Raw genomic sequence first — 24,862 nt, forward strand, 5'->3', positions numbered from 1 at the left:
GACACAGTAACTAGGAAGAATTGTCTTGGGCGAGGATGGACTGGACACGGGTGACTTTGGCGTCGTTGCCCTGGCCTGGGGTGATATCGCGGTCGATGCGGGTGCCGATGCGGATGTCTGTGGCGATGCGGAGAGCACCTTTGGCGTGCACTGCGGCATGGCAGTCGTGGATTGCCTGTGAGACCTTTGACCAAGGACCCTCTGGGACAGTGAGCGAGATGTAAGAGATAGAACGAGAAACTGCTAACCGAGGTTTGTGCCATATCCGCTGGATGGGAGATTTATGGATGCTTGGAGGAGGAGAGGTGAATAAACTTACTGCATCTGGAAGAGATGGTGAGTGGGGCAGTGGATGAGATATGGAACGCACCTTGTATGTGAGGCCAGAGGCAGCGAGGACGCGCTGGCATTCTGCGACCTCTTCTGCGACGGAGGTGTTGGCAGTGCCTATGGGGATGAGACAAAAGTCTGGAGGAGTGAGGTTGGGAGAAAGAACAGAGGAGAGAAGCGGAATACCTGCGACGGCGTAGAGCTCTGACATGGTGGAGTGGATGGAAGCGGGCCGGGCCAACTTGTTGATCTGCAACGGCCATGAGCACCGTGCAATCGCGCATCTCCACCTTTGAGTCCCTCGGCGGTCGTGCGTCAGCGCCAGCACGAGCACCATCGCCATCGCCATCGCCGCCGCAGCTCGGACGGAGCACATCGCTGCTCGATCTCAGAGACAGCGACTGGATCGTCGACGACGGACCCGGGGCACGCACGCCGACTGCGCCGCTGATCAGCTTTGAAGCAAAGAGCAAGACGCGGCCACCGATAAAACCCAAGCCAGCGAGTCTGGCAGTGCCTGGGGGAGGGAAGCAGACAGCGCACGGACCATCGTCCTCCATCTCGTCCTTCCACTCAGTCTCCCTCTCCTCGGACACCGCGCCCGCCGAGGACGACACTACAGACGACTCTCTTGACTGGGTTCTGCCCCGCCAGCCCCCCAAGCTTCCCCAGCGGCCCCGCCCCTCCCGCCCCGTCTCCCCCGTCCTCTCCCCCGCCTCTTCCTCCAGCTCCCTGCCTTACACTCCCCGCCGCCCCGCCCCGCCGCCCCCACAGCCACTGCCCCCGCCCCTCCCCTCCCGCTCATCAGACCGCTCCTCCATCCGCAGCATCGCCACCACCAACTCCTCCCTCGCTGCGAAAACAAAGCGTCCAACTCCCGTGCCCCTCGCTGCACGCAGGCGCTACGAGGCCGTCTTCACCGCCAATGTCATCCAGCGTCGCCGCGCACAGAAGCGCTCCTCCACTGAAAAACCTGCCCTTCTCAGCCCCGGCGAGGCACGCGGTCGTCGCGCTCTCGGCTGGCGCGGTCTCTCCATCGATCTCATAACGGGCGATGAGCTCCCAGAACCTGTAGACGAATCAGTCGGCCCCGACGACGTCCTCGAGGCCGCCATCGTCCGTTGCATCTGGAAAAAGTCGCGTCTCTCCAACGCACAACTCGCCGACATCTGGTGAGTCGCCTGCTCTCATGCACCGCGTCACTAACATCTCCCAGGAACGAGTGCGACATCGCAGGAAAAGGCGCCCTCAACATCGATGCGTTTGTAAAGGGCATGTGGCGCATAGACGAAGAGCTCCGTCGCGCCCAAACCCACGCCATCAAGTCCGCCACCAACGGCGCAGCGACCTACCGCTCCAACAGTCTGCGCTCGACCAGCAGCGCACATCGACAGCACCATTCTCATAGACCGCGCGACATTCTACGCTGACCTGCTATTTTACTCTTCTTTTGTACTTAGATTAATCATGCTGATAATAAATTTGCATTCAAAAAAACAGTCACAGCAATGTATTTACATGACCACAGCGCCTCCATCCCGCCTACCATAGATTTGCGCCAACAGTCCAAGGACCCCGCCGTCCTCCAATCCCTCATCTTCCTCTTCCTCGACTTTCCCCGCCGCACGTCGAGCGCTCGACCCATCCACGTACGATTCTCCCAGCCCGCTCCCAACCCCGCCGTCCGCCGCAACGTCCTCCTGCGCAATCCGTCCAGAGCCCCCCGCAAGCTGCACGCTCCCCCGCGAATCCCCGAGCACCACACTCGGTGCAGATGCAATCTCTCCTGCCCCAAACACCGACGCAGCAACCCCACCATCGCCCATCACCGTGCCCGCTCCAAGCATCGTCGACATCCCCACCATACTCGCCCCTACACCCGCCCGCTTCCTCACAGCAGCCGCCATCCGACTGTGCCGCATCGCCTGGTCGTACTCGTGCGCCCGGTCCCTCTCCATGTACCCACTCTCCGCAGGCCCCGCTTCGCTGCTCGCACTGCCCTCGTGCCCAAGTCCATACCCCGAGCTGCCAAACTCGGGCTTGTACGTCGCCTGCGCCCCAAACCGCCGTCGATAGTGCGGGTACTGCAAGTGCGCGTTCAGGTCCGCCATCCGACTTAGGTACAGCGAGCCCGATGGGTCCGCCGGGTTCCAGTCAGGGTTTGCTGCTTTGAAATTCAAAAAGCTCTTCTCCATCTTGCCCTCGTTCGACAGCATCTTCCTGTTGTCCCCGTTCCCTTGCGTTGCTGGTCCGGGCGCTCCAAACTTGACGTTCCCGTGCCGCTCAAAGTTGAACTCGGCAAAGCTGCACACGTACCCGCGTCCATCGACATGTACCGAGAATTCGCGGAAGAAATCGACAATTGCGGGCGCACATGACGGCAGTGAGAACCACAGGATGAACGGCGTCAGGATCACGGACACGATTTCTTGCAAAAAGATGAGCACTTTGCGCGAAAACAGCTCGCCAAAGTCTTGGTGGACCTGGAACAAAATAATCAGTGACCAGATTCGTTGAGCCTAAAATAATCAAACCTTTTTGCTATGCAATTGGCCCTTCCAGTGATCAGGCATGTAATGTGTATAGTTCACCACCTCCGACATGAGCAGTTCTGGGTCGAAAACACGATTGTCTTCTGGTATCATCCCACGCGCGACTGTTACAGTCGCAGTGAAAACTCCCAAATAGAAAAACACATTCCTATGCGGTGTAATCTCAAAGTTGATAAACAGCTCGGGGTCCAACAGCGTAGCAAGCACCAAAACAGCTGCAAATGACCCTGCGATGAACGCGACAAATCTATTGAAGAATTAGTAACTTTATAAAAGAAATCCAAGTGGTTCTACCTACCGCATCACCAATGCAATCTTCTCGTTTGGGAACTGGTCGATGTACATGTTGGCAATTGGGTAGCTCTCATCTAACCGTCGGACAAAAATATGCGGCAGCTCGTTGAACTCTCTAAATTTCCACTGCGCAAAAGGAGTATACCGTCGGCTTCCGATGGTCGACGGATCTTTGTGGTATTGCTAGTGCACATTAAAAACAAATCACAAGATATATGACGCCATGTACTTACCTCAAAATACCTGAAGAACGAATACATGAGATAATAAAGAACTATTAGCGGTGCAAAGATGGCATTAAGGATTCCCATAAAGATAAAGCGGCGCTTCAGCCTACAAATCACCGTCAAACATTACACCATGCCATGATAAAGAAAGCCCTTACCCTTCGATAAGAACAGTCCGATTCTTCGACTTTAAAAACACCTTTCTCACTTTGCCATGTTGGTCAAATAGATATTCCATAAGACAGAACCTCAAATTCCATTCCAATGCCTGCGTCAGCATCTTTCCCTTCCCTTCCTCCTCGGGTATAAATCGTTTCAGTACGGCCGGTAACGGCACTCGTAGATCTAAAAGCTCCTTGTTGAACAATGCGATCAGGTAGTTTTCCTGTCGCATGATCCTGTTGGCGATGTCATGGGCGTCTAGCTTCGCCGTAGCTGTGTCGTCTGACGTCCGACCTTTCTTTGAAGACAGAGCCGTAAGAGGGTTTTCTTCGCGAATGGCCCCAATTCTACGGACAACCTCTGACCACGCGATAGTTTGAATATCAGCCTGCCAGAATGAGTGAGTGTACACCCCCTTTGTCGAAACAAATACTTACGTCTGGAATTTTCAAAAGGTAAGTGTAGAATTTGTACATGTCAACAAGGCGTTGGATTCCAAGAACAAATGATATTATTTGCCAGATATAGAATGCAATGAATAGCAAGAAAAATAGTAGTGTGAATCCTGAGAATCTAACACAACATAAGGGCGACTCGTCACACAGATCGAAAAGTAACACTTACCTTGAGACGCAGTGGGGAACAATTACATCGGAAAGTTGTGAATGGCTATGCCGCCGCAAGCTAGAGTAGTCTATGCATCCGAGCAGAAACGTCGAAAATCCGATAACGAACCCGACAGTTCTGTTATCATTGCACATTGAGCATCAAGACAAAGCAAGTCAGAAAATTACATACAGTAGATTGAGCCCTCGAGAGAGCGCAATACTATAGATCCCCTTTCCCTCGTAGTAGGCATAGACTTCCTGCAGGAATGCATCAAGGTTGTAAACATTGACCCAGTTCCACAAAGCCTTCTCATACTCGTCTAAACCACGCATAGTCGGTCTGTTTTGCCGTAAAGGAGAACTGGATCGCTGACTTGTGGAGGTGGCATTGGGACTTCTACTACTCCCTTCATCGAGTCCTGCCGGTCTTGGAGGGAATTGAGAAGATGAAGGGGATCTATCAAAGGCCGGAGGCGCGGATGGTGGCAGCTTTCTTCCCTCGCTAGTATACAGTGCATGATTTCTCCGAGACTCTGGTTTCAGCAGCTGCTCGCCAGACCGAGGCGGCGACACAGCAGGGCGGGAACTCGTCGGCTCCACCTTGAAACTCTGTGGAACCTCGTCGTCTGACGACTCGTGTTCGACCATCTTATCTTCTTTGTGAATATTGGGGTGGAACGAGCTCATCTCCGAGGCACCGGGGTCCCAAGCCACTCTACGCTTTCCCTGGGCATGCCTCGAAGGTTTCGCCTCGTGTGCGTTATGAAAGATAGTGCTACGACCAGACTCCAAATCGACATCTTCGTGAGGTGCACTTTCATCATACTCTTCATTCTCCTCGGGAACAGCCTGGTTGGCTTGTGTGTAGCCGTGATATTGGCTGTTCATTGGATTGAGCATACTGAGAAAGGGACGCGAGCTCGAAGGACCAGCTGAAGCCGTTAGAGAGTAAGAGGCTTGCGCCGCCCTCGAAGAAGACTGGCGCTTAGAACGAGACCCAGATCTCGACATGGTAGAATGTGTAAAAGAGCACTATTGGAGCTGTAGAGTCGCGCGTCTGCGCTTCCTCTCTGACAGCCTCTGACTGAGACTTAACCAAGTACAGGTCCCTGTCGGTTCGCGTAACACACTTCTACACGTGACTCACCTCCACTCATTTCGGGAGCGGAGTCGGGACGCGACGAAAGGAAACCTATTTCGATCTCGAAAATCAAAAAGAAATTTGTGAAAAAGGTCAATGATGTTACATTTATTTCATTTTAGATATTTAGTAAATCACAATTCGTAATCCTACGATGTGAAAAAGATATCGGTTCAAGCTACTTTTGAGTGTTGTTTACAAAAAAATCCGTTACATGTCCTTTAGTTCTTCAATACCAAGTCCAATTTACTTGCCGCGGCCAATACTGCCTTGATCCCAGACGCGGTGATATCATTGTCGACAGCAACACCCCAGGCGCGTGTCTTTTTCAATTCAGAGACCTCATACGTGAGTTCAACGTAAGACGCTGCATTAACTTCAGCGCCTTCTCCGATCGAGTGTTCAGAATATTCCCGGATTGTAAGAGTCCCCGATACAAAGGAGTGTAGAGCTGATAGAACAGAAGATAGGGGACCGTTTCCTTCACCGGTGATCGAACGTTTCTCGCCATCTACAACGACGTCTCCTATAAATTGGCGGCGACCACCTTCCCCAATATGCTCCAATTTAAAGTTACCAAGAGCAAGCCTGTTGTCGGCGGTACCTGATGGATGGAAGCCGTATGTTGACTGGAAAAGCTCGGTCAAAGCACCCAGAGAGATCTCGCCACCGGTTTCGCCAGCAGCTCGTTGAGCAACCTCGAAGAAGGCTGACTGAAGGCGACGCGGTAGTTCGAGGCCAAGGGAGTTGACAATGACACTGGAAATGTCCGCCTGGCCAGAACGAGCGTTGAATCCAACACTCAGCTTGAGTTCAGGCAGAGGGCGGTCGCCGATGGCAAGGTTGACCGCACTCAGAAGGGCACGTAGACCGGAGCCAGCGATGTCAGAGTCCAGGCCAACACCCCACCATGATTGAGCAGACTTGCGGTCACCTGCAGGCACAACCTCGACGTAGGAGGCTGCTTTCACATCCTTGCCCTCTCCGACGGAATGCTCCGTGTAATCTCGAATCGTCAAGTCGATGTCTAGGTGGACTCGTAGGGCATCCAACAGGGCAGATAGGGGCCCATTTCCATCTCCTCTAATCACACGGTACACGCCATCAACTGCCAGGGTTCCGTCGAATCTACGGCGTTCGTCGGGTGTCTCTTCAGATTCATCTGCAGGATCTTCTGAAGGCTCCGTGGATATCTTGAAGTTGCGAAGAGCCAATCTGCCCTGGTACTTGGGTCCTCCGAAGTGGTAGGTGGTGCGGAATGCAGTAGTGATATCGTCGACCGTCATTTCGCGAGCCTCCCTGTCTGAAATAGCCTGGACAACCTGGTAAAACGCGATCTGCATCTTTCTTGGGAGATCCAGGTGCAGATGTTGTTTGATGAGGTATGCAATTCCACCCTTGCCGGATTGTGAGTTGACTCTGATGACAGCTTCATAGTTCTGACCAAGGTCGGCGGGGTCGATGGGAAGGTATGGAATATCCCAATATTGAGGCTCTCCTTTGGCAGCAGCCTCCGCGTGTTTGATCTTTTGTGCCTCGAATCCTTTTTTGATGGCGTCTTGGTGCGATCCAGAAAAGGCAGTGAAGACAAGTTCTCCGGCATATGGATGACGCGGGTGGATAGGAAGGTCGTTGCACTGTGTCACGGTGTCGATAGCAGTTTGGATATCACTGAAGTCCAATCCAGGATGAATTCCCTGAGTGTATAGATTGAGGGCGAGATTGACGAGATCGACATTTCCAGTGCGTTCGCCATTTCCAAAGAAGCATCCTTCGACGCGATCCCCTCCAGCCAGCTGACCCAGTTCAGCAGCCGCAATACCAGTACCTTGACCGCATAGTCAGTAACAGTAGATTCGATTAGGAAGAAACTATATTTTTACCTCGATCATTATGAGGGTGTAAACTAACAATAACCTTCTCTCGCTCAGAAATTTTGTTGCAGAAATTTTCGATCTAGAAATGGCATCATTGATTCATTGTCAGATGAAAAGACACTCCAGACTAACCTGATCAGCGTAATGATTTGGGGGGGCGATCTCAACGGTCGCGGGCAAATTGAAAATGATTCGATCCTCTCCAGTGCCTGCCTTCCCCCATGCTGCCTTGACTGCCTCGCATACCTCCAGAGCAAAGTCAGGTTCAGTTTGAGTGAACGTTTCCGGGCTGTATTCATACTTGAACACAGTCCCGTACTTGGCTGTGCACTCTTCCGTCAGTCTTCGCACAAGTTTAGTATGCTCGACAGCAAGTTCGATCGTCTTCTCCTTGGAGTTTCTGAATACGACGTTACGGAATGTGGGAGAAGTTGCATTGTACATGTGCAGAATAGCTTTCTTGCACCCTGCTACTGAGTCGATCGTGCGTCTGATGAGATCTTCCCTGGCAGGGGTCAAGACCTAAATTGTACTGTCAGTTTGAATGAAATTCAGAGGAACAAGGAAACAGACCTGGATCCAGACGTCATCTGGCACTTCATTGTTTTCTACAAGCCCCCGAACGAACATGAAATCGGTATCACTCGCGGCAGGGTATGCAACTTCGATCTGTTTAACACCGCACTTAACGAGCTCTCTGAAGAAAACAGTCTTCTGTTCGATGGTCATAGGATTGGCAAGAGCCTGGTTTCCATCGCGCAAGTCGGTCGAGAGCCAGATCGGGGCCTTGGTCAATGTTTTCGACGGCCACTTGCGATCAGTGAGGTTCAAAGGAGTGTATCCCTTATACTTTTGGGAAGGATCGGTACTACAAAGAGTGCGGTATTAGATAGAAACGAGGGCAACAAGACAGAACTTACAGCATAGGCATGGTCGGGAATAGAGAAAGAAAGAAGAAGCGAAAGTCCGAAGGGAACTGGAATCGTTTTTTGCTAAGGCATAATGGCTAAATTTATACCTGGTTGCATGTGACAATGAAATGACTCGATCATTAGAGGCCAGATCTTATCAATTGCCGACCATGTATTCTAGATCTATTTTCCTCCTACTACTCTCACCATGGCCTTCATTTTAACGGTCCCTACCAAGGCGTCCCCTTTTCCCTATGCAGCAGCAGCCATCGCAGCATATTCTGGTAGAGCCGAGGTTACCTTTGACGATGCCGCTACTTCTGCATCCTTAGTTGTGGGCGATTCTGTAATCAACGAAGAAGATGCCATTATCCAACAGATCGCTAAAGAGACAAGCCTCGCAAGCGACAGCGCAAATGTATTTGAGTAATATCACGTCATCCTGCACAACATTCTCATAGGCTGTCATTAGACTCCAACTTTTTTCGAGCAAGGAACAAACTTGCGAACGCTCGCGGTCTTTTCGGACATCGTCGCGGCGCTCGACTCGCTCGATGACCATCTCGCGTTTCGAACCTTTTTAGTGAGCCATGAACCTTCTGCAGCAGATTGGGTTGTTTGGGGTGCTATTAAAGGTAGGTGTTTGACACGTCAATTTCAGCAGTAATTCATAAGACGCGTATACAGGAAACATCAAGATCTTAGGGCTTCTCAAGAATAACCAACATATTCACCTTGCTCGTTGGTTCTCACATTTAGAATCTTTGAAATCCACGCAGACCCTACTTTCCGATCTGACGAATGCCAAGGCAAACAAGGCTCGTTCAAACAAAACTGCTGCTGGTTTTGCCCTAGGGCTCCAAGATGCTAAGGATGGACAAGTTGTTACACGCTTTCCTCCTGAGCCTTCGGGTTACTTGCACATCGGCCACGCAAAAGCCGCCATGTTAAATCAGTACTTTGCGAAGATGTATCACGGAAAATTGATCATCAGGTTCGATGACACCAATCCTTCAAAGGAACGAGTAAGTTAGCCACGTAAAGTGTTAACGTACTTTATCTCATCCACTCTCAGTCTGAATTTGAAGAAACTATCCTTGAGGATCTACAACTTCTTGACATTCATGGAGACGTGGTAACGCATACCTCCGACCATTTTGAAACCCTCTATAACTATGCAGTCAAATTAATCAAGGAAGGAAAAGCATATGCAGATGATACTGAACAACTTCAGGTAAACATTCTAAATTAATCATTCAAGCTGTTTTCTGACCTAAAATGATAGATGCGTGAAGAGCGCTTCAATGGAATTGCGTCTAAACACAGGGACGACAGCCCTGAGGAGAACTTGAAACACTTTGAAGAGATGAAAGCTGGCACGACTGAAGGTCAACGATGGTGTATTCGTGCAAAGATTAGCGTGGACAATCCCAATAAAGCGATGAGAGACCCAGTCATCTACAGATGTAATGTTTTGCCTCATCACCGCACAGGGTATGTCTATTCAATCGATATGTTGTTTTGCGAACACTAAATCAATTTTCACTTTAGGGACAAATGGAAAGTCTACCCAACTTACGATTTTGCTTGCCCCATCGTGGATTCAATAGAGGGAGTTACCCATGCTCTGAGGACAAATGAATACCGGGACAGAAATGCTCAATATTTCTGGATGCTCGAGGCTGCCGGGGTTCGAAAGGTCAACATCTGGGACTTCAGGTGACGTGTCTATTGGCTCGTGATCTAACAATATAAGCTAAACTACATCTAACAGTCGGCTTAATTTCATTTATACGCTCCTCTCAAAGCGCAAGCTGCACTGGTTCGTAGATCAGAAACTGGTTGGCGGATGGGATGATCCCAGATTCCCTACAGTCCGAGGTATCTACCACACTGAACAATTTTTGGGCGTCATTTTTCATATTCTCTCCAGGTATTCGAAGGCGTGGCATGACTGTCGAGGCACTTACCCAATTCATGCTGGCGCAAGGTCCTTCCCAAGCAGCTGTGTCCATGGAGTGGGATTCTATTTGGACAACGAACAAAAAGATAATCGATCCTGTTGCTCCTCGTTTTTGGGCTATAACCAAAGACAAAGCGTAAGTCAAATTTAGTTCTCCGATTAAACCAGAAAACTAACAATCAACAGCGTACGGGTTACTATCAATGGAGGACCTTCCACTCCTGAAGTAAAATCTGTCCCGAAACATAAGAAAAACCCCGATGTCGGGGAGAAGAAAACAGTGTATTCCTCTTCGATCTTGATTGAACAAGAAGATGCTCAATCATTCGATTACGAAGCAAATGAAGAGGTCACTCTCATGGATTGGGGCAACGCAATCGTCAGGTCTAAGGAGGTTGACGCCTCTGGAGTCATTACATCCATTACAATGGACCTTAATCTCGAGGGTGATTTCCGCAAAACCAAGAAGAAGATCACCTGGCTCGCTCAATCAACCACTGACCACCCTATCCCATCTGTTACTCTTGTTGACTTCGACTATCTTATCACCAAGAAGAAGTTGGAGGAAAATGATGATGTTGCTGACTTCGTCACGCCTGTCTCGGAGTTCAAGGAATTCGCTTTCGCAGATGCCAATGTTCTCGAGCTCAAAAAAGGCGACATCATCCAATTCGAACGCAAGGGATATTACATTTACGACAACGAAGTCAACGGCGAGCGTGAATTCTTCAAAATACCTGATGGTCGCTCAGCAGGCATCGCCAGCAAAGCGGGTCCACCTACTCCTGCTCCTGCATCGAAAAAGTCCGGCACAGAAATTCAGCCAGTCTCGTCTATGTATACTCTGGAAAAGATTTACGGAGATGATATCAACTCTGATTCGGCCTCTCAAATGTACAAAATGGATAGCATTTACAAGGTGTAACTAGATCCTTCACTTGATTAGACGTGGCCAAATATATACACTGTACACGCTTAGAGAATTCCTTTGCTGAAAAAATTACACACCTTGTAATAGTAATAGTAATTCCACTAATGCACTGCATGTTCGCTGAAGAGCGTGACTTGCCGCTGGAACCTAATCGGCCTTGTTACTGCTCTTTCGCCTCTATGTGTGTTTCAAATTCGGGCGTTCGACTCTCATTCCACATCTCTTCAGGTCCAAAGCCTTGCGTGATTTATCATGCTGAACATTACTCAGACTGAACCAAGTCACTGGAAATATGTTTCCGAAGGAGGCGCTACAATCGTATTCTCGTATTGCGGGCCCCCTCACCCAGAATTTGATGGCATGGTACTGCGTTTGAGGAAGTCGATTGTTCCTGTAATTGGTTCTGGGAAGGAGAAGGTCGTCGATTCACCACAACAGGGCGAGGAGCCTGATGATCCAACAATCGAATACCAAACAAGGTGCATGGAGAGATTGATACCCAAGGAGCATCTCCCTCGATTGCAAACTGTTATCTTGGAAAGAGCGTGGCTAGAAAATTTAGTTGAATTGCAAGATCCTATTAGGCCGCAGGATCGAAGAGCAAAGGATGAAGTGGATCTGGACAGGAAGAAAGGTGTATTAGCTACAGATCTTGTGGGGGGCAATTGGTTGGCAATTGAAATTAAGGTCAGTCCGAGTGCGTCTGTGAAAATGCCCTGGCTAATGGGATAGTTTCATTTTATGCACTCAAGCCTAAATGGGCCTTTTTACCATCGCCTATTCACTTATCTGACGAAACGAAAGCAGTGAAAACCCAGACCTGTCGCTTTTGCATGCAAACTCATCTGAGAGTTCACCAAGGACAACCAAATATTACCGATTACTGTCCCCTTGATTTGTTTTCAGGTGATGAAGGTCGTATTTCCAAGGCTATCCGCAGCTTATGGGCAGGTTGGGTTGCGAGCGGTGCAACTGCTAACAATTTAAAGATATTTTCTAGAGGGAAATTTGTGATTCCTTCCGAAGCAAGTTGGCCATCTTCTTCCCATTTCTTACTCTGACTTTCTATCTTCAGGCCAAATTAATGTTGAAGGATGGCCAGAACGTCAATGCTGAGTTAAACGATATACGAGATGCGCTTACTATTGCACTTCGACGACCGTTGATGCGAACACCCGTTTTGCGTATTATTTCAAGATTACAAAGGACTCTTGATGTCCTGGATATCGAAGGCCTTTCAAGACTATGGCGGTCGACTGAAGCCTCTATGCCGCTTTACCGATCAACATTCGCTTCGTTTTTTGAACAGCAAGGTACGGGTGCTCAGCCCATACCCCCTTCTACCCCAATAGGTGTGAGCTCTCTATTTCTACAAGCTCCAGAGCCGGACATTTCGGACTGGAACGACTTCTTGAATGTCTATTTGTCTCAAGACAGGCCACAACTTGATCACTCGAATCCCTCTCCTGAGAATCTTCGCGAATATCTCATGGCATATCTGCTTTCCGCCACATTCAAGGACTGCTCCATTATTGTCAAACTTGACTTCTTGGACCTTTCAAATCCTAGCGAACAAATAACTTCTGTTCCGGAATCGGTGACCGTCATTGATCTCGATCCGAAGAGCATGAAGAAATTGAAGGGCTGGGAGAAAATGGATCAGGAGATTGCAACTACTTATGCCACTTCTGCTAAGCAAAGAAAGGTATGTATTGATCAATGGCAAGAATGCCGATAATGGTTGCTATTATGAGATCGTCCTGAATTTGGAGCATACGGTTTTTGATGCCTTTTTAATGATTCGAGACAAATTCGAGAGCTCTACTTACATTTTACGACAAGTTGCGCACAGACTGCGTTGCGGGTGTCATTCTATTTTATATCCTCTTATCTCAAGCCATGTTTTGACATATAATCGAACATTTGATTATTGCATATCAGCGCATGATCGTGTTACTGACTTGTATCATGCTCATGTTCCATGTTATTACAGGAAAATGGAAGATATTTTCAAATGTTGAAACAGGATACCTGACCTCTGTTGACCTAACCTTGCTATAGGGTTCCAGTACACGCATGACCTCATCATCACTTGAATCTGTCGGGTTAGTTCCGGTCCCCGGATAAGAGGGGCAGCTTTGGACTTGCTTATTTACCCCACATTTACCCCAGCATCAATTCTGCTGCTATGATTCCAATACGTCCTATCTTCGTAAAGCGCTTCCCAAGACGCGTTGGACATCTTCCAACCACGATTCATCCGATCTCGATGACTGCAAATCCGTTTAGGCTGAACCAACAGAAACGAAACGCGTCGTTCTACAACAATGATATCGCAGGGCTTACCGAAGAGGAGGCAGAGGTATTGTATCATTTAGTACTATGCGCGCAACAACACTCTAACGATACTATTTAGTTTAGAAATGCTGTAGTTGAATTCGCCGAGAAGGAAGTTGCACCTCGAGCCGAGGAGGTCGACAAAAACAACAAATTTCCCGACGTGTGTTGGTCTATTTTTTAGTAGACCTACTCAAGGCTTATGTGTATTGTAAACACAGGATCTTTGGGAGAAGTTTGGGTCTATGGGGTTACTAGGAGTAACTGTATCTCCCAAATATAATGGGCTTGCTCTAGGGTATCTCCATCATACCATCGCCATGGAGGCACTTTCAGCTGCTTCGGGTTCTGTGGCCCTTTCCTACGGAGCTCACTCGAATTTATGTGTCAATCAAATTCACCGACATGGCACGGACGAACAGAAGCAAAAATATTTGCCCGACCTGGTATCTGGTAAAAAGGTTGGAAGCCTGGCTATGAGTGAGCCAGGCAGTGGCAGCGATGTTGTCAGCATGCGTTTGAAAGCTGACAAGGTGGAAGGAGGCTGGGTACTAAATGGGACCAAATTTTGGTGAGATATACTTGCGAACAATTGCGACGCAGCTTATGAACGATCTTACCAAATACCAAACTCTTAGGATTACAAATGGTCCTGTTGCTTCAACGCTAGTGGTGTACGCTAAAACAAGTCCCGAAAAGGGCTCAAAAGGAATCACAGCTTTCATCATTGAGAGGGGATTTGAGGGCTTTTCATCGAGCCCTAAACTTGATAAATTTGGTATGCGAGGAAGCGACACATGCGAACTTGTATTTGAAAATTGCCGGGTTCCCGATGGTATGTGCACCTATGTTTTCTGTCTACAATTCATTTTATTAACTTTGAAATGTAGAAAACGTTCTTGGAGCTGTGGACAAAGGAGCCGCTGTCCTTATGTCTGGTTTGGATCTAGAACGAATCGTTCTCAGCGGCGGACCACTCGGGTACTTTTATTCCATTTAAATATACCCTGAGTGGGGCTGATTCTGTTCGAAAGGTTAATGCAAGCGGCCTTCGATTATGCTGTGGAGTATGTACACGAGCGGAAGCAATTTGGCCAACCAGTGGGGACTTTCCAGCTAATGCAAGGTCTGTAAACTGATCATAATCCGCTCAAGATCATATCGGCTCATAGTTTATCACAGCCAAGATAGCTGACATGTATACCAAACTGAATGCAAGTCGTTCCTATGTATACGCTGTTGCACGTGCCTGCGACCGAGGACAGATTAGTCGCAAGGTGAGCATGTCACAGTGTGGCCGAGAACGATTATCGAATTCCGAAGTGGATTTATGTGTAACCGCTTCGCAACAGAGCTAATCTAATTTTTTTTTTACATTACAGGATTGTGCAGGCGCAATTCTCTACTCGACCGAGAAGGCTGTCGAGGTTGCTTTGGAAGGAATGCAGTGTTTTGGTGGCAATGGCTACATAAATGGTTGGTCTATCTACTGAAATTGACACTGAATTTGTATGTAACCATGTATTCAGATTACCCGATAGGTCGCATAGTGCGAGATTCTCGACTATATACTGTTGGAGCAGGATCTCAGGAAATTAGGCGAATGCTAATTGGGCGAGAGTTCAATGAACAGTTTAAGCGTTCAAGCTGAGCGCTCAATGTGCAACTTTGTCAAGCGGAAGCCTTCATATCTGTGATTTTGTTCAAAAACTAGTACGACGCAGTATTTGTAGCCGGGTTTAAGTTGAAGTAGCTTTTCACTGGTTAACTTTTATCATGTAAATTGGTTTTGTTAGGGCCGTAGTACTACAAACAGTTTTCTTGCTTGACTTTTGAGGGACTGCTAAAGCATTTAATAATGTACATATGAAACATACACTTATTATTTTATAGGCTCCAGATGAAAGCTTCGGATCGTGGTAATGAAAAAATTAGCTTGTTTTCCGGTTTGTTCCAGTTCGCCGCGCGTTCTCTATATGGAAAATCAGTAGTCGCTGAGTTTAAATTTATGTAAAAGCGCATGTAAATAGTACACTTTACTACACCCGTAACAAGCGCTCGGAATAACTTGGCGCGTTTTTCTAGCCCATCTACTTAATTGATCCTGGGGTTCTTTTTTATTCCCTTAAAATGAGTAAACAAACATTCTATTCGCCTGCACTTGTGAAAATATCCTCAGCACTGACGTTTATTCTGACAACCTCCAAAGTCAGCTGGTTCACTCTCGTCCGGTGTTCAAGTTCGCCTGGTCTGAAATAACTTTTCTTGTCAGCCGTCGCAACGTTTACCGCTTTTCCTTCTCGTGGGCTTTCTTTTGTTACTCTCATGTTCTTTCAAAAGGATGCCTCTCCTAGAAATGGCGACAGCGACTTTCAAAATGCCGTAATTGGTGTTGATTTGCGCCAGAGCAAACATTCGGACAGCGGTGTTACACCATCTGATCACAGTTGGCGAACAGAAGGGAGTGAACTTTCACGAGAGTACTCGACAGGAACGTCTCCTGACTCTCATGAAAGTAACAAAGAAACACCCTCTCCAAAATCCCCTTCACACCAACTACACTCGGTCAAACCCCAGCCTTCAGGTCGCCAAAGGACCTCTCAGGCTTGCGATAAATGTCGAGAACGCAAAACCAAGGTGCGCATGGGTTTTTCCTGAATTTTTATACTGACCAAATCAAAACACATCCATAGTGTTCTGGACATCGGCCTGTGTGCCTACGGTGTACCAACAGAGGTCTCATTTGTGAGTATACGATGCGTGAGTCAAGATCGCGTACTCCTGCTCGTTCACGGGTGGCCGTTGTTTCGGAAATCCCTCAAGCCGATTATGCTGGGCAAGGAAGGCCAACTCCTGCCCATCACTCTCGGAATGGGGGTGGCCGAACCAACGCATTTGCACCTCCGACTAGGTCTTACACAGGCACACCTGCGACCCAAACTACATCAAGACCTTTGCTTCCTAACCCATCAGCTAATAGCACAACGGAACCCACCGTTCGTAACATTTCTGTCCAACAAAGTCATCGCCCTTACCAACCCCGACAACTTCCTGATACGTCTACATCCAACCCATACAGCGGCCATGCACCTGTTGCATCTCCCAATGCATCTTATGACACCAAGGGAGCATGGTCGTTGTATGACTCGTCATTCGACCTGAACTATAGCTTTGAGTTGCCGTCTGGTGACAATGACCTATTTCAACCTTCTCATCATTCGTCAAGCGGACATGATGAGCGCCAGACTATGCACTCGGCACTTGCTAGTATATCTCTTCCTCAGTCTTCTCTTCGTTTTGACTATGACTTGTCTAGGTAAGTTTCATTACTACCCTGGGCGCCATTGTCTTTACCGAATTTCCAAAGCCTTTTACTCCCTCCCACACCTGCGTCTCACAGACAGCATAACTTTGACGAGAGGTCTGGGCAGGCATATTCATGCTCGCCAAACGAAGATACATCTTACTACATACCACCATATACCAAATCCACATGTTGAGCTGCCATTTTTTTTATCTAATACGTGTAGAGTTGACACCTTTCGTAGACTTTCAAGGGGGTTTTCCGGACCCAATGTACCACGTCAATGGCAACATTGATTCCACATCCACACTCTCAACGACTCCAATGGGATCGCAGCTGGAGTTGGCCTGCCCAACACCTTCTATCCCTCTGAATCCTGCAGCTTTTCGGGACGTCGGAGGGACTTGTGGCGGAAGCTTCGAATTTAACCCACCCCCGGAATTTCGATACACCTCACCGCCTCTGGTCAACGGCGGAGTCGACTATTTTGGATGCTAAGTCGCTGTCGCGCCTTGGTTACCCATATGTTTACCTTTGTCCAAGTTCTTTCCTTGCTGTCGTGTTTTTTGGATCGCTTGCATATTATGACGGTTGTTGTTAACCTCATTCTTTGGTTGCCCATTTATCACAGGATATCAATTATGTTTATAATGTTATTGTTCATACTTTATTTTGCCGTTTGTTGGCGCAAAGGCCGTTGTTCTGGCCTAATAACTAACTGTGTCATTTTGCACAGTTCCTGTTGCGTACCCTCTCTTAAATCGATATCAAGTACCATCTACATCCTTAGATTATGATATATATACCAACTAGTTTGTCGTAAATCGAATAATATATACATTTATTAGAAATACAATTGATAGTTACAGTACAAGCTATGGATACAGCAGGATTGAGTGAGATACAATACATTGAGTACAAGATATTCGGATGTTACATAAAAATAAATTATCTCATGAGCATGCGTGGGGCATCAGAAAGCAAATCGGTATCGGTTGTCCGATCGAGGTTCAGGTCGGAGGGCTGAATAAATTGCCACGCGGCCCAAGAATATTGAGAGATCTTTGAATGCCAAAAAGGCCAGACAGCAAGAGAAGCTTCGCCTGCCGATTGAGGTGCTGGCTGTTGGTGTCGAGCGCTAACTCTTCAAGGAACTTACATTCTGGATTGGCAGGAACAGTGGTTGCCATTATGTCTGATCGACTCTTCGCAAAGTTGATGACAGGCCGCACGTCAGAGTCCTGGAGGCCTGTGATGGTGACATGCGTTAGCTTTGGGCAAAGCCAGACGGCGTCTATGTCGCGGGGGTTGTCTGGCGTCAGCGGGAGAAGGAAACGATCTCCTCGTGAGCAATTGTTAATTTCTAGACGCCGTATGTTTGGCGAATCTTCGAACAGCCGGGTCGCCTCGTCCTGTGTCAAAAGATTGCAGCCTGTGATGGCCAAGAACTGTAGCTGTGCCGCTGATCTGAGCAGTCCTTTGAGAGAGGAAAGCGTGTGTATCGGTACTACCAGTTGGCGAGAGAGGTGGGTGATACGCAGAGACAGCAGCTTTGGTGCGCGGAGGGCGCGAAAGATAGGGGACGGTTCGAACAAGAATGGCCATTCCAGGTTCAGAGATCGAAGTTCGGGGAGTTCAATTGGTTCAAGATCCATAAAAAAGAGGGTGCTTGGGAATGTGATAGAGCACGATTGTAATTTGGAACACTTTGCCAGCATGTTTGGAAATAGACGAGAAAATTTCCATGAGCGACATTCGGTGATAACGAGGCTTTTGAGAGTCGGAAGGACATCATCGAGAACGTCGAGAAATGGAGTGATGTCGCAGACGTGGAGGACCTGAAGTCTCCGAGCCTGTAGACGACCCAGGAGCGAAGCGCTTGCATGGGAAGTGTTTACCAAGAGACTGAGCTCCTGAAGCATGGGCATTAGCACGTCTTGTGCGGCAGGAAACACGTCGGGGAGTGTCTCGATGCTCAGGTGTGTCTTGAGCGACTGGACACGGCCAAAGTGGGGAATCAGAACGCTGAGCACTGGCAAGACGCAGGCGGTGATGCTGCGTGGATCTCCGAGCAGAGTGACTGGGCATATTGTGACGCGCAAAGGCATATTTGCAGAGCGCTTAAGGAACAGACGGGCTCTGGTGATCTCAGCAGGGCTATTTATATCTGGACGGAGATGGAGAGTGGTCCACAAGGCCGGATTATTGTACACCATTGCTCTCCAGCGACAGCAGACACTGGCGAGGACTACGGGGGACGGCTGCTCGAATACACAGTCTGAGATGTCGCAGTCGAGAGCGCACTCTGGATCGGCGCAGTACGCGAAGACGATGTCGCAGATCTCTGGGAGCAGAGTGCGCATCGGTGCGTTTTTGACGCGGCGTGCGGCGACATTGGCTGCGAGGGTAGCGCTCTGAGAGGCGAGGGCGTCGTGCTGAATCTGGAAAGGAGATAAGCGGGGGAAGAGAAGGAGGAAGAGGAGGGACTTGCCTGGAGAGAATGGAGACCGCGCTCGAGATCATCTAAACGGCGCTTGATGTCGTCGAGACGCTGCTCGTCGTGGAGGATGTCCGGGGACGAGGACATGGTGGGGTTGTGGACAGCGGCGGAGACATGTGTGCAGTGCGGGTGAGTTGGGAGTCTCAGGCGGGCGGACGAACACGGATGAAGCCGGGAGTGTGAGAACTTTTTATTCTACGTGTCGTCTGTTTTCGCCGCTCGCTCATTCTCTCAACTCTCTCCATCCACCATGCTGACCACTCGCGGTGCTGTTGCACGTCTCTCAAAACGGGCCTTCAAGAGCGCCAAGCAGACAAACGCGTTCTTCGCCTCCTCTGCTCTCTTGCAAAAGGCTGCTCTCCCCGCCAGCACCACCCAGTCCCGCGTTTCTCCCCCCCGGGCCTCCCCTTCTTCTTCCGGTACGTCTTTTCTTTCTTTTTTCTCTTTTTCGCGTTCTTATATCTCCATTTCAGCTCGCAGCTATGCCACTGAAGCAAAGGGTGCCGTTGGTTCCGTCAAGACCGTCATTGGTGCCGTCGTCGACGTCCAGTTCGACACCGACGACCTTCCTCCCATTCTGAACGCCCTGGAGGTCCAGAACTTCAGCGGTGGTCGTCTCGTTCTCGAGGTTGCCTCCCATCTTGGTGAGAACTCGGTTCGCACCATTGCCATGGACGGTACCGAGGGTCTCGTTCGTGGTACCAAGGTCGTCGATACCGGAAACCCCATCATGGTCCCAGTCGGAACCGCTACCCTGGGACGCATCATGAACGTCATTGGTGAGCCCATTGACGAGCGTGGTCCTATCAAGGGTGTCAAGCTTTCCCCCATTCACGCCGAGCCCCCTCCCTTCGTCGACCAGTCTACCACCGCTGAGGTCTTGGAGACCGGTATCAAGGTCGTCGATCTCCTCGCCCCCTACGCTCGTGGTGGAAAGATCGGTCTCTTCGGAGGTGCCGGTGTCGGAAAGACTGTGTTGATTCAGGAACTTATCAACAACGTCGCCAAGGCCCATGGTGGTTTCTCTATCTTCTGCGGTTCGTAAAATTTACGCGTTTTTTAGACTTGTTTTTAAATATATTTTTTCAGGTGTCGGTGAGCGTACCCGTGAGGGTAACGATCTTTACCACGAGATGATTGAGACTGGTGTCATCAACCTCGGTGGTGACTCCAAGGTCGCTCTCGTCTTCGGTCAGATGAACGAGCCCCCTGGTGCTCGTGCTCGTGTCGCCCTCACCGGTTTGACCATTGCCGAGTACTTCCGTGATGAGGAAGGCCAGGATGTGTTGCTCTTCATTGACAACATTTTCCGTTTCACTCAGGCTGGTTCCGAGGTGTCTGCCCTGCTCGGTCGTATCCCTTCCGCTGTCGGTTACCAACCCACCCTCTCCACTGACATGGGACAGATGTGCGTTTTTTTAAAGCTTTCTTCGTACCCCTCTTTTTTAAAACTTATTTTCCGTATAGGCAAGAGCGCATCACTACCACCAAGAAGGGTTCTATCACTTCCGTGCAGGCTGTTTACGTGCCCGCTGATGATTTGACTGATCCCGCTCCCGCTACTACCTTCGCTCACTTGGACGCCACCACTGTGTTGTCCCGTGGTATTGCTGAACTTGGTATCTACCCTGCTGTCGACCCTCTGGACTCCAAGTCGCGTATGTTGGACCCCCGTATTGTAAGTTTCTCGGCTTTTCCCGTGGATACCCGGAAACTTACGGGATTACGTTAAGGTTGGACAAGAGCACTACGATGTCGCGACCGCCGTCCAGAAGATTCTCCAGGATTACAAGTCTCTGCAAGATATCATTGCCATTCTTGGAATGGACGAATTGTCCGAAGAGGACAAGTTGACCGTAAGTATTCAAAATCCGAGTAAATATTACCGAGTTCTAAAAGTTATCCCACTAGGTCGAGCGTGCCCGTAAAATTCAGCGTTTCATGTCGCAACCTTTCCAGGTCGCCCAGGTCTTCACTGGTTATGAGGGTAAGCTCGTGTCCCTCAAGGATACCATTCGCTCCTTCAAGGAGATCCTCTCTGGCGCCCACGATTCCCTTCCTGAGTCTGCTTTCTACATGGTGAGCACATACTTTTTTGTTGGTTTATTTCGCAGCATTTATTTATCATCTACAGGCTGGCACCATTGAGGATGTCAAGGCCAAGGCTGAGCAGCTCGCCAAGGATATGTCCGCTTAGATTCTGTAGGGCATGAGGAGGATTGGTTTTATACTTAATTTCATCATTGGCTCTAGAGTATACCGCCTGCCAAAATTCAAAATTTGCATTCATTCCCAGTAGTTGAATCGTACGGTGTCAACAAAATGATCAGTAAACTGTGCCCTGTTTCTATTGATTGTAAGTTTGATAACTTCCTTCAGGTTGCCCGCTCTTGTCTTTGGCTAGATATGCAGCCAAGTTTTGTTTAATTTTTACAAATGGTTTTGCCATTGATCTAGTTCAAAGGGATTTTGTGTAGAACTTCCCAACTTTCAACTGGACCTTCACACCGCACAGCCCACACTTCATGAGCTTTAAAGTTGTCCACCCAGTTATTGGTTCCTTCAGATCCACAGTTCAATTGAACGGCCTCTGGCTCTTCTGTTTTAAAGCCTATCACCGCGCTCGTCCGTAGCTCGTCGTAAAATCTATCTCGTTCTCCGTTGATGGCATCCGCATCGTCAATATAGCATAGCGACATGTGGGGGAAAGCAGGACATCTGGGCTCCAGTCCTAATCGTTGATGCACTTCCTCATACAAGGACAGGATTTCGCGCGTAGGCTTGATCGCGACGTATACCGATCGGAAGTAGTGATCCCCAATCTTGACTTGGTCAAAGTAGCATCGCAAAGGCGCATGCGCGTCGAATGTGGGTATGGACCCCGCGATCTTATCAAGCTCGGTTTCCAAAGACTGCGGCAATGAGGCAAGTGTGATATGGGGGTAGAATTTCGGGTATGATGCAACAGACAGAGACGGGTCCTTCCTTTGACTGTTAATAACGAAACCTAATTTTTTGGCTTCCAGAGGACTGGGAACAAGCCATAGCGACAAACCTAATACCCTTCATGTATTAGCATCAATCATACTGAGAAATGACGCAGATACCCATGGGCAAATCTCTGATAGTGTTGTAGTTGATCGAGTTAAAGTTGCGCTTTGATCCTAGGATAACTTAAACGTGGGTAACTTTACCCGATGCATTCTAAACAACATTTGTTACATATTTTACAGCATTTCAATACAAAATAATACTACAATGATGAGGTTAATTGTCTTGAGTAGAGATGAATAGCGTGTAATTGTGGGGGTTAGCTTAAATAAAAAGAGCTGCTTTCTCTCAGGCTTCAGAGGTGTGCTTATTCAAGCTGACCCAGCTGCTCTCCACTGTGTCACCGGTGTTGCTCTCAACGTCCGCATCAGAGCTGATCTCTAGGTCTGAAGAGGCGTCTTTATCCTCCTTGACCTCAGATACTACAGACTTTGTCTGTTTGGCAGTTACGGGAGGAGGCAGATCAGTGGGAGGGTCGCGGAATGGTTGTGTTGGCAAAAGACGATTGCGGATGGAGATTAAGAAATGGGGGAGGCTTAACAAGCCATCAAGCAAAACAGTGGGGAGATGAGATGCGACTTTGTATGTAGACGCTAGAATTAAGTTAGCCAAAAGGTTAAGACAATGCATACAGATTCACCTACCACCTGCACCGATGGAAAATCGTTCCCCAAGAATCCAATTCTGGAAACGACCCAACCCGAGACCAAAACCGAATAAAGTTGGACCATAACGACCTCCGCTGACAACTCGAATGAGATTGTTTGCAAATACCGACAAATCGGTGGGCTGCCGAGGTAAGCCATATGTGTAGCGCTGCTTGAAAACTGAACGTATGCGCTCCAAATGAGAGGTGGGTGAGGGCCTTTCACCCATAACGCCAATAAAAGCGGGTCCATAGACAACCTTCTCAGATGCACTCCAATTTTCCATCGATTTATAAATGCCTTCAGGAGGAAGAGATCCCGATGATAAATCAGTGTTGAATGTGCCCACATCGACAACAACGACGTTTATATTTTGCATAGAATCTGACTTTTCTGTCATTGATGCGATACGAATTTCTCGTCGTAAGATTTCGACTCCTCTGAGCGTAGCAGCTGCGCTCATGGCTTGCACCGATGCAAAAGGAAGGCCAACACGGGCGTCTGTTGCAGGAAGGCATACTATGATGGACTTTTTGCCTTTGTCCCTGCTGCGTGCAGAGACGGTGCGGAGTAATGGCAGTAGAGCTTGAATTACTTGCAATGGTGTGATTTGTGTCGCGGTGAGGTAAGGCAAATAAGTATCCCGAAGTGATATGTGTTCCAGTGGGGCGTTGACAGCTGGTACAGGTGCCGACAACGTGAGGAGAGAGATTATGGAGTGGATATACGGCAACGAGGACGGGGAGGCATACGGATCTCCTGCGGCTTTGATAGGAAACTTCCTCGAAAGACTCGCCGACAGGGAACGTAAGAAGATAGGGACTGTTGCAGGCTAATAATAGACATGAGACAAGGCAAAGACTGTCGGACTCGCACATACCTCGAAGGGATCTAGAACATGAGCTTTAACGTATCCCTGGCAGCTAGCCTCGAGAGTGTCGACAGCCTCTGGCGTAGAGACGCTTGCAATAACAATATAGCCTTTCTTTTCGAGGTCAATAATTAATGGGAGGGCATAGGGTGTGTCCCCTCCAAGAACGACTGGGAGGGAGATCAGTACCTGATATCACGCGAACGTGTGCATTAAATACATACCTACAATCTGCCGCCGCTCCGTACTAGACTGCGCTTTCTTAGCAACATGGAAAGCCTTCTGATTCTGGCGCCTGAGGAGAGTATCACGATACCCAACCAGTAAACCGGCACCCACGACCCCAAAGACGATCCCAGATGCCTTCCATGGATGACGTCCTATCCAGTCTGTAGATTGGGAGACCCAGTTCGATGGTACAGTAGGTTGGGGTGGAGGTGGAGGAGGAACCTGGAAGTCACCAAGACTTGGAATAGTCACTTCTGGGAACCCTGGCATTCCAGGACCATATCGCGAGATATCAATCCAGAGTTGATTGACGACTTCGTGTACATCTGGTAGACTGTGGGTCACTGCAGTCAGGGAAGAATGAAAGTATTCTTCCACCGATGCGAGATACTCCTCGACGTTGTCGAATGAAGGCATGGGTGGGGAAAGACAAGCAGTCCGCTCGACTTGAAACTAACTCCCCTGTTGACTCAGACAACCCTTAGCTAAGTGGTTAAATTTGTTTGCTAATTATGTAATTAAATCGACCGACATAGTCTCTTTCCAATGTTTAACGCATTCGATTGTGATAATTATACTGAGTTTGCAGTGACTCGGTCTTATAGAGTCTTTTGTTACACTTTTTCAAACTTCCACTGTAGTAGTAGCTATACAACGCCATTCGGTCAATACCTTGTCAAGACCCCTTAATTAGTGTCACAAAGCACGTGATTGAAACATGTCGCGTACAGTGTCACAGACTGGTTGCTCAACGGCATGGCATGGTTTTTCCTGAAAGAATTATACAGAAGTCCAAAGTTATCAGAATCACCTTTTCATGAACCCAACAGCAGCCACAAATAAGCAGCATTATCGTTTGACACCAATCAAGACGAATTTGTTTTTACCGTGACCGCACTGGCTAATCTCTGATTTTCGTTTCTCCTTT

At 48.6% G+C, this 24,862-nt stretch overlaps 10 protein-coding genes across 10 annotated transcripts; 4 read left to right on the forward strand and 6 right to left on the reverse strand.

The window, feature by feature from the left end:
- Positions 1 to 10: 10 nt before the first annotated feature.
- JR316_0003409 (UPF0045 protein) lies at positions 11 to 541 on the reverse strand (the record flags this gene model as incomplete). The annotated part of the gene is made up of 2 exons (XM_047889182.1): positions 11 to 268; positions 371 to 541. 2 exons carry the CDS (start codon positions 539 to 541, stop codon positions 11 to 13), a joined length of 429 nt encoding a protein of 142 aa, XP_047751556.1.
- A 50-nt stretch (positions 542 to 591) lies between these two features.
- JR316_0003410 (Increased rDNA silencing protein 4) lies at positions 592 to 1,760 on the forward strand (the record flags this gene model as incomplete). Its single annotated transcript, XM_047889183.1, has 2 exons — positions 592 to 1,502; positions 1,547 to 1,760. The coding sequence occupies 2 exons, from the start codon at positions 592 to 594 to the stop codon at positions 1,758 to 1,760; spliced, it is 1,125 nt and encodes a 374-aa protein (XP_047751557.1).
- Positions 1,761 to 1,844: 84 nt separating this feature from the next.
- Positions 1,845 to 5,184, reverse strand: JR316_0003411 (Autophagy-related protein 9; the record flags this gene model as incomplete). The annotated part of the gene is made up of 8 exons (XM_047889184.1): positions 1,845 to 2,813; positions 2,865 to 3,129; positions 3,181 to 3,359; positions 3,410 to 3,509; positions 3,562 to 3,953; positions 4,003 to 4,138; positions 4,190 to 4,309; positions 4,364 to 5,184. The coding sequence occupies 8 exons, from the start codon at positions 5,182 to 5,184 to the stop codon at positions 1,845 to 1,847; spliced, it is 2,982 nt and encodes a 993-aa protein (XP_047751558.1).
- A 351-nt stretch (positions 5,185 to 5,535) lies between these two features.
- On the reverse strand, positions 5,536 to 8,122 carry JR316_0003412 (2-isopropylmalate synthase; the record flags this gene model as incomplete). Its single annotated transcript, XM_047889185.1, has 5 exons — positions 5,536 to 7,142; positions 7,198 to 7,270; positions 7,324 to 7,713; positions 7,765 to 8,059; positions 8,112 to 8,122. 5 exons carry the CDS (start codon positions 8,120 to 8,122, stop codon positions 5,536 to 5,538), a joined length of 2,376 nt encoding a protein of 791 aa, XP_047751559.1.
- A 188-nt stretch (positions 8,123 to 8,310) lies between these two features.
- Positions 8,311 to 14,826, forward strand: JR316_0003413 (putative glutamate--tRNA ligase, cytoplasmic; the record flags this gene model as incomplete). The annotated part of the gene is made up of 21 exons (XM_047889186.1): positions 8,311 to 8,520; positions 8,575 to 8,737; positions 8,790 to 9,127; positions 9,178 to 9,336; positions 9,388 to 9,596; positions 9,654 to 9,821; positions 9,877 to 9,983; positions 10,036 to 10,201; positions 10,252 to 10,984; positions 11,267 to 11,683; positions 11,749 to 12,021; positions 12,072 to 12,701; positions 13,058 to 13,101; positions 13,169 to 13,358; positions 13,413 to 13,496; positions 13,555 to 13,904; positions 13,972 to 14,168; positions 14,224 to 14,314; positions 14,368 to 14,459; positions 14,516 to 14,610; positions 14,716 to 14,826. 21 exons carry the CDS (start codon positions 8,311 to 8,313, stop codon positions 14,824 to 14,826), a joined length of 4,827 nt encoding a protein of 1,608 aa, XP_047751560.1.
- Positions 14,827 to 15,658: 832 nt separating this feature from the next.
- JR316_0003414 (uncharacterized protein) lies at positions 15,659 to 16,653 on the forward strand (the record flags this gene model as incomplete). The annotated part of the gene is made up of 2 exons (XM_047889187.1): positions 15,659 to 15,970; positions 16,027 to 16,653. The coding sequence occupies 2 exons, from the start codon at positions 15,659 to 15,661 to the stop codon at positions 16,651 to 16,653; spliced, it is 939 nt and encodes a 312-aa protein (XP_047751561.1).
- A 994-nt stretch (positions 16,654 to 17,647) lies between these two features.
- On the reverse strand, positions 17,648 to 19,224 carry JR316_0003415 (uncharacterized protein; the record flags this gene model as incomplete). The annotated part of the gene is given in 2 exon segments (XM_047889188.1): positions 17,648 to 19,128; positions 19,146 to 19,224. The coding sequence occupies 2 exon segments, from the start codon at positions 19,222 to 19,224 to the stop codon at positions 17,648 to 17,650; spliced, it is 1,560 nt and encodes a 519-aa protein (XP_047751562.1).
- A 163-nt stretch (positions 19,225 to 19,387) lies between these two features.
- JR316_0003416 (atp2, beta subunit of the F1 sector of mitochondrial F1F0 ATP synthase) lies at positions 19,388 to 21,334 on the forward strand (the record flags this gene model as incomplete). Its single annotated transcript, XM_047889189.1, has 7 exons — positions 19,388 to 19,556; positions 19,611 to 20,174; positions 20,227 to 20,545; positions 20,605 to 20,815; positions 20,871 to 20,993; positions 21,049 to 21,216; positions 21,272 to 21,334. 7 exons carry the CDS (start codon positions 19,388 to 19,390, stop codon positions 21,332 to 21,334), a joined length of 1,617 nt encoding a protein of 538 aa, XP_047751563.1.
- A 256-nt stretch (positions 21,335 to 21,590) lies between these two features.
- On the reverse strand, positions 21,591 to 22,248 carry JR316_0003417 (2',3'-cyclic-nucleotide 3'-phosphodiesterase; the record flags this gene model as incomplete). Its single annotated transcript, XM_047889190.1, has 2 exons — positions 21,591 to 22,167; positions 22,226 to 22,248. 2 exons carry the CDS (start codon positions 22,246 to 22,248, stop codon positions 21,591 to 21,593), a joined length of 600 nt encoding a protein of 199 aa, XP_047751564.1.
- Positions 22,249 to 22,476: 228 nt separating this feature from the next.
- Positions 22,477 to 24,351, reverse strand: JR316_0003418 (uncharacterized protein; the record flags this gene model as incomplete). The annotated part of the gene is made up of 4 exons (XM_047889191.1): positions 22,477 to 22,781; positions 22,833 to 23,667; positions 23,716 to 23,876; positions 23,931 to 24,351. 4 exons carry the CDS (start codon positions 24,349 to 24,351, stop codon positions 22,477 to 22,479), a joined length of 1,722 nt encoding a protein of 573 aa, XP_047751565.1.
- Between the last annotated feature and the right edge of the window lie 511 nt (positions 24,352 to 24,862).

Source organism: Psilocybe cubensis, chromosome 3 (genome assembly GCF_017499595.1).
Source record: "Psilocybe cubensis strain MGC-MH-2018 chromosome 3, whole genome shotgun sequence".
Lineage (NCBI taxonomy): Eukaryota > Fungi > Basidiomycota > Agaricomycetes > Agaricales > Agrocybaceae > Psilocybe > Psilocybe cubensis.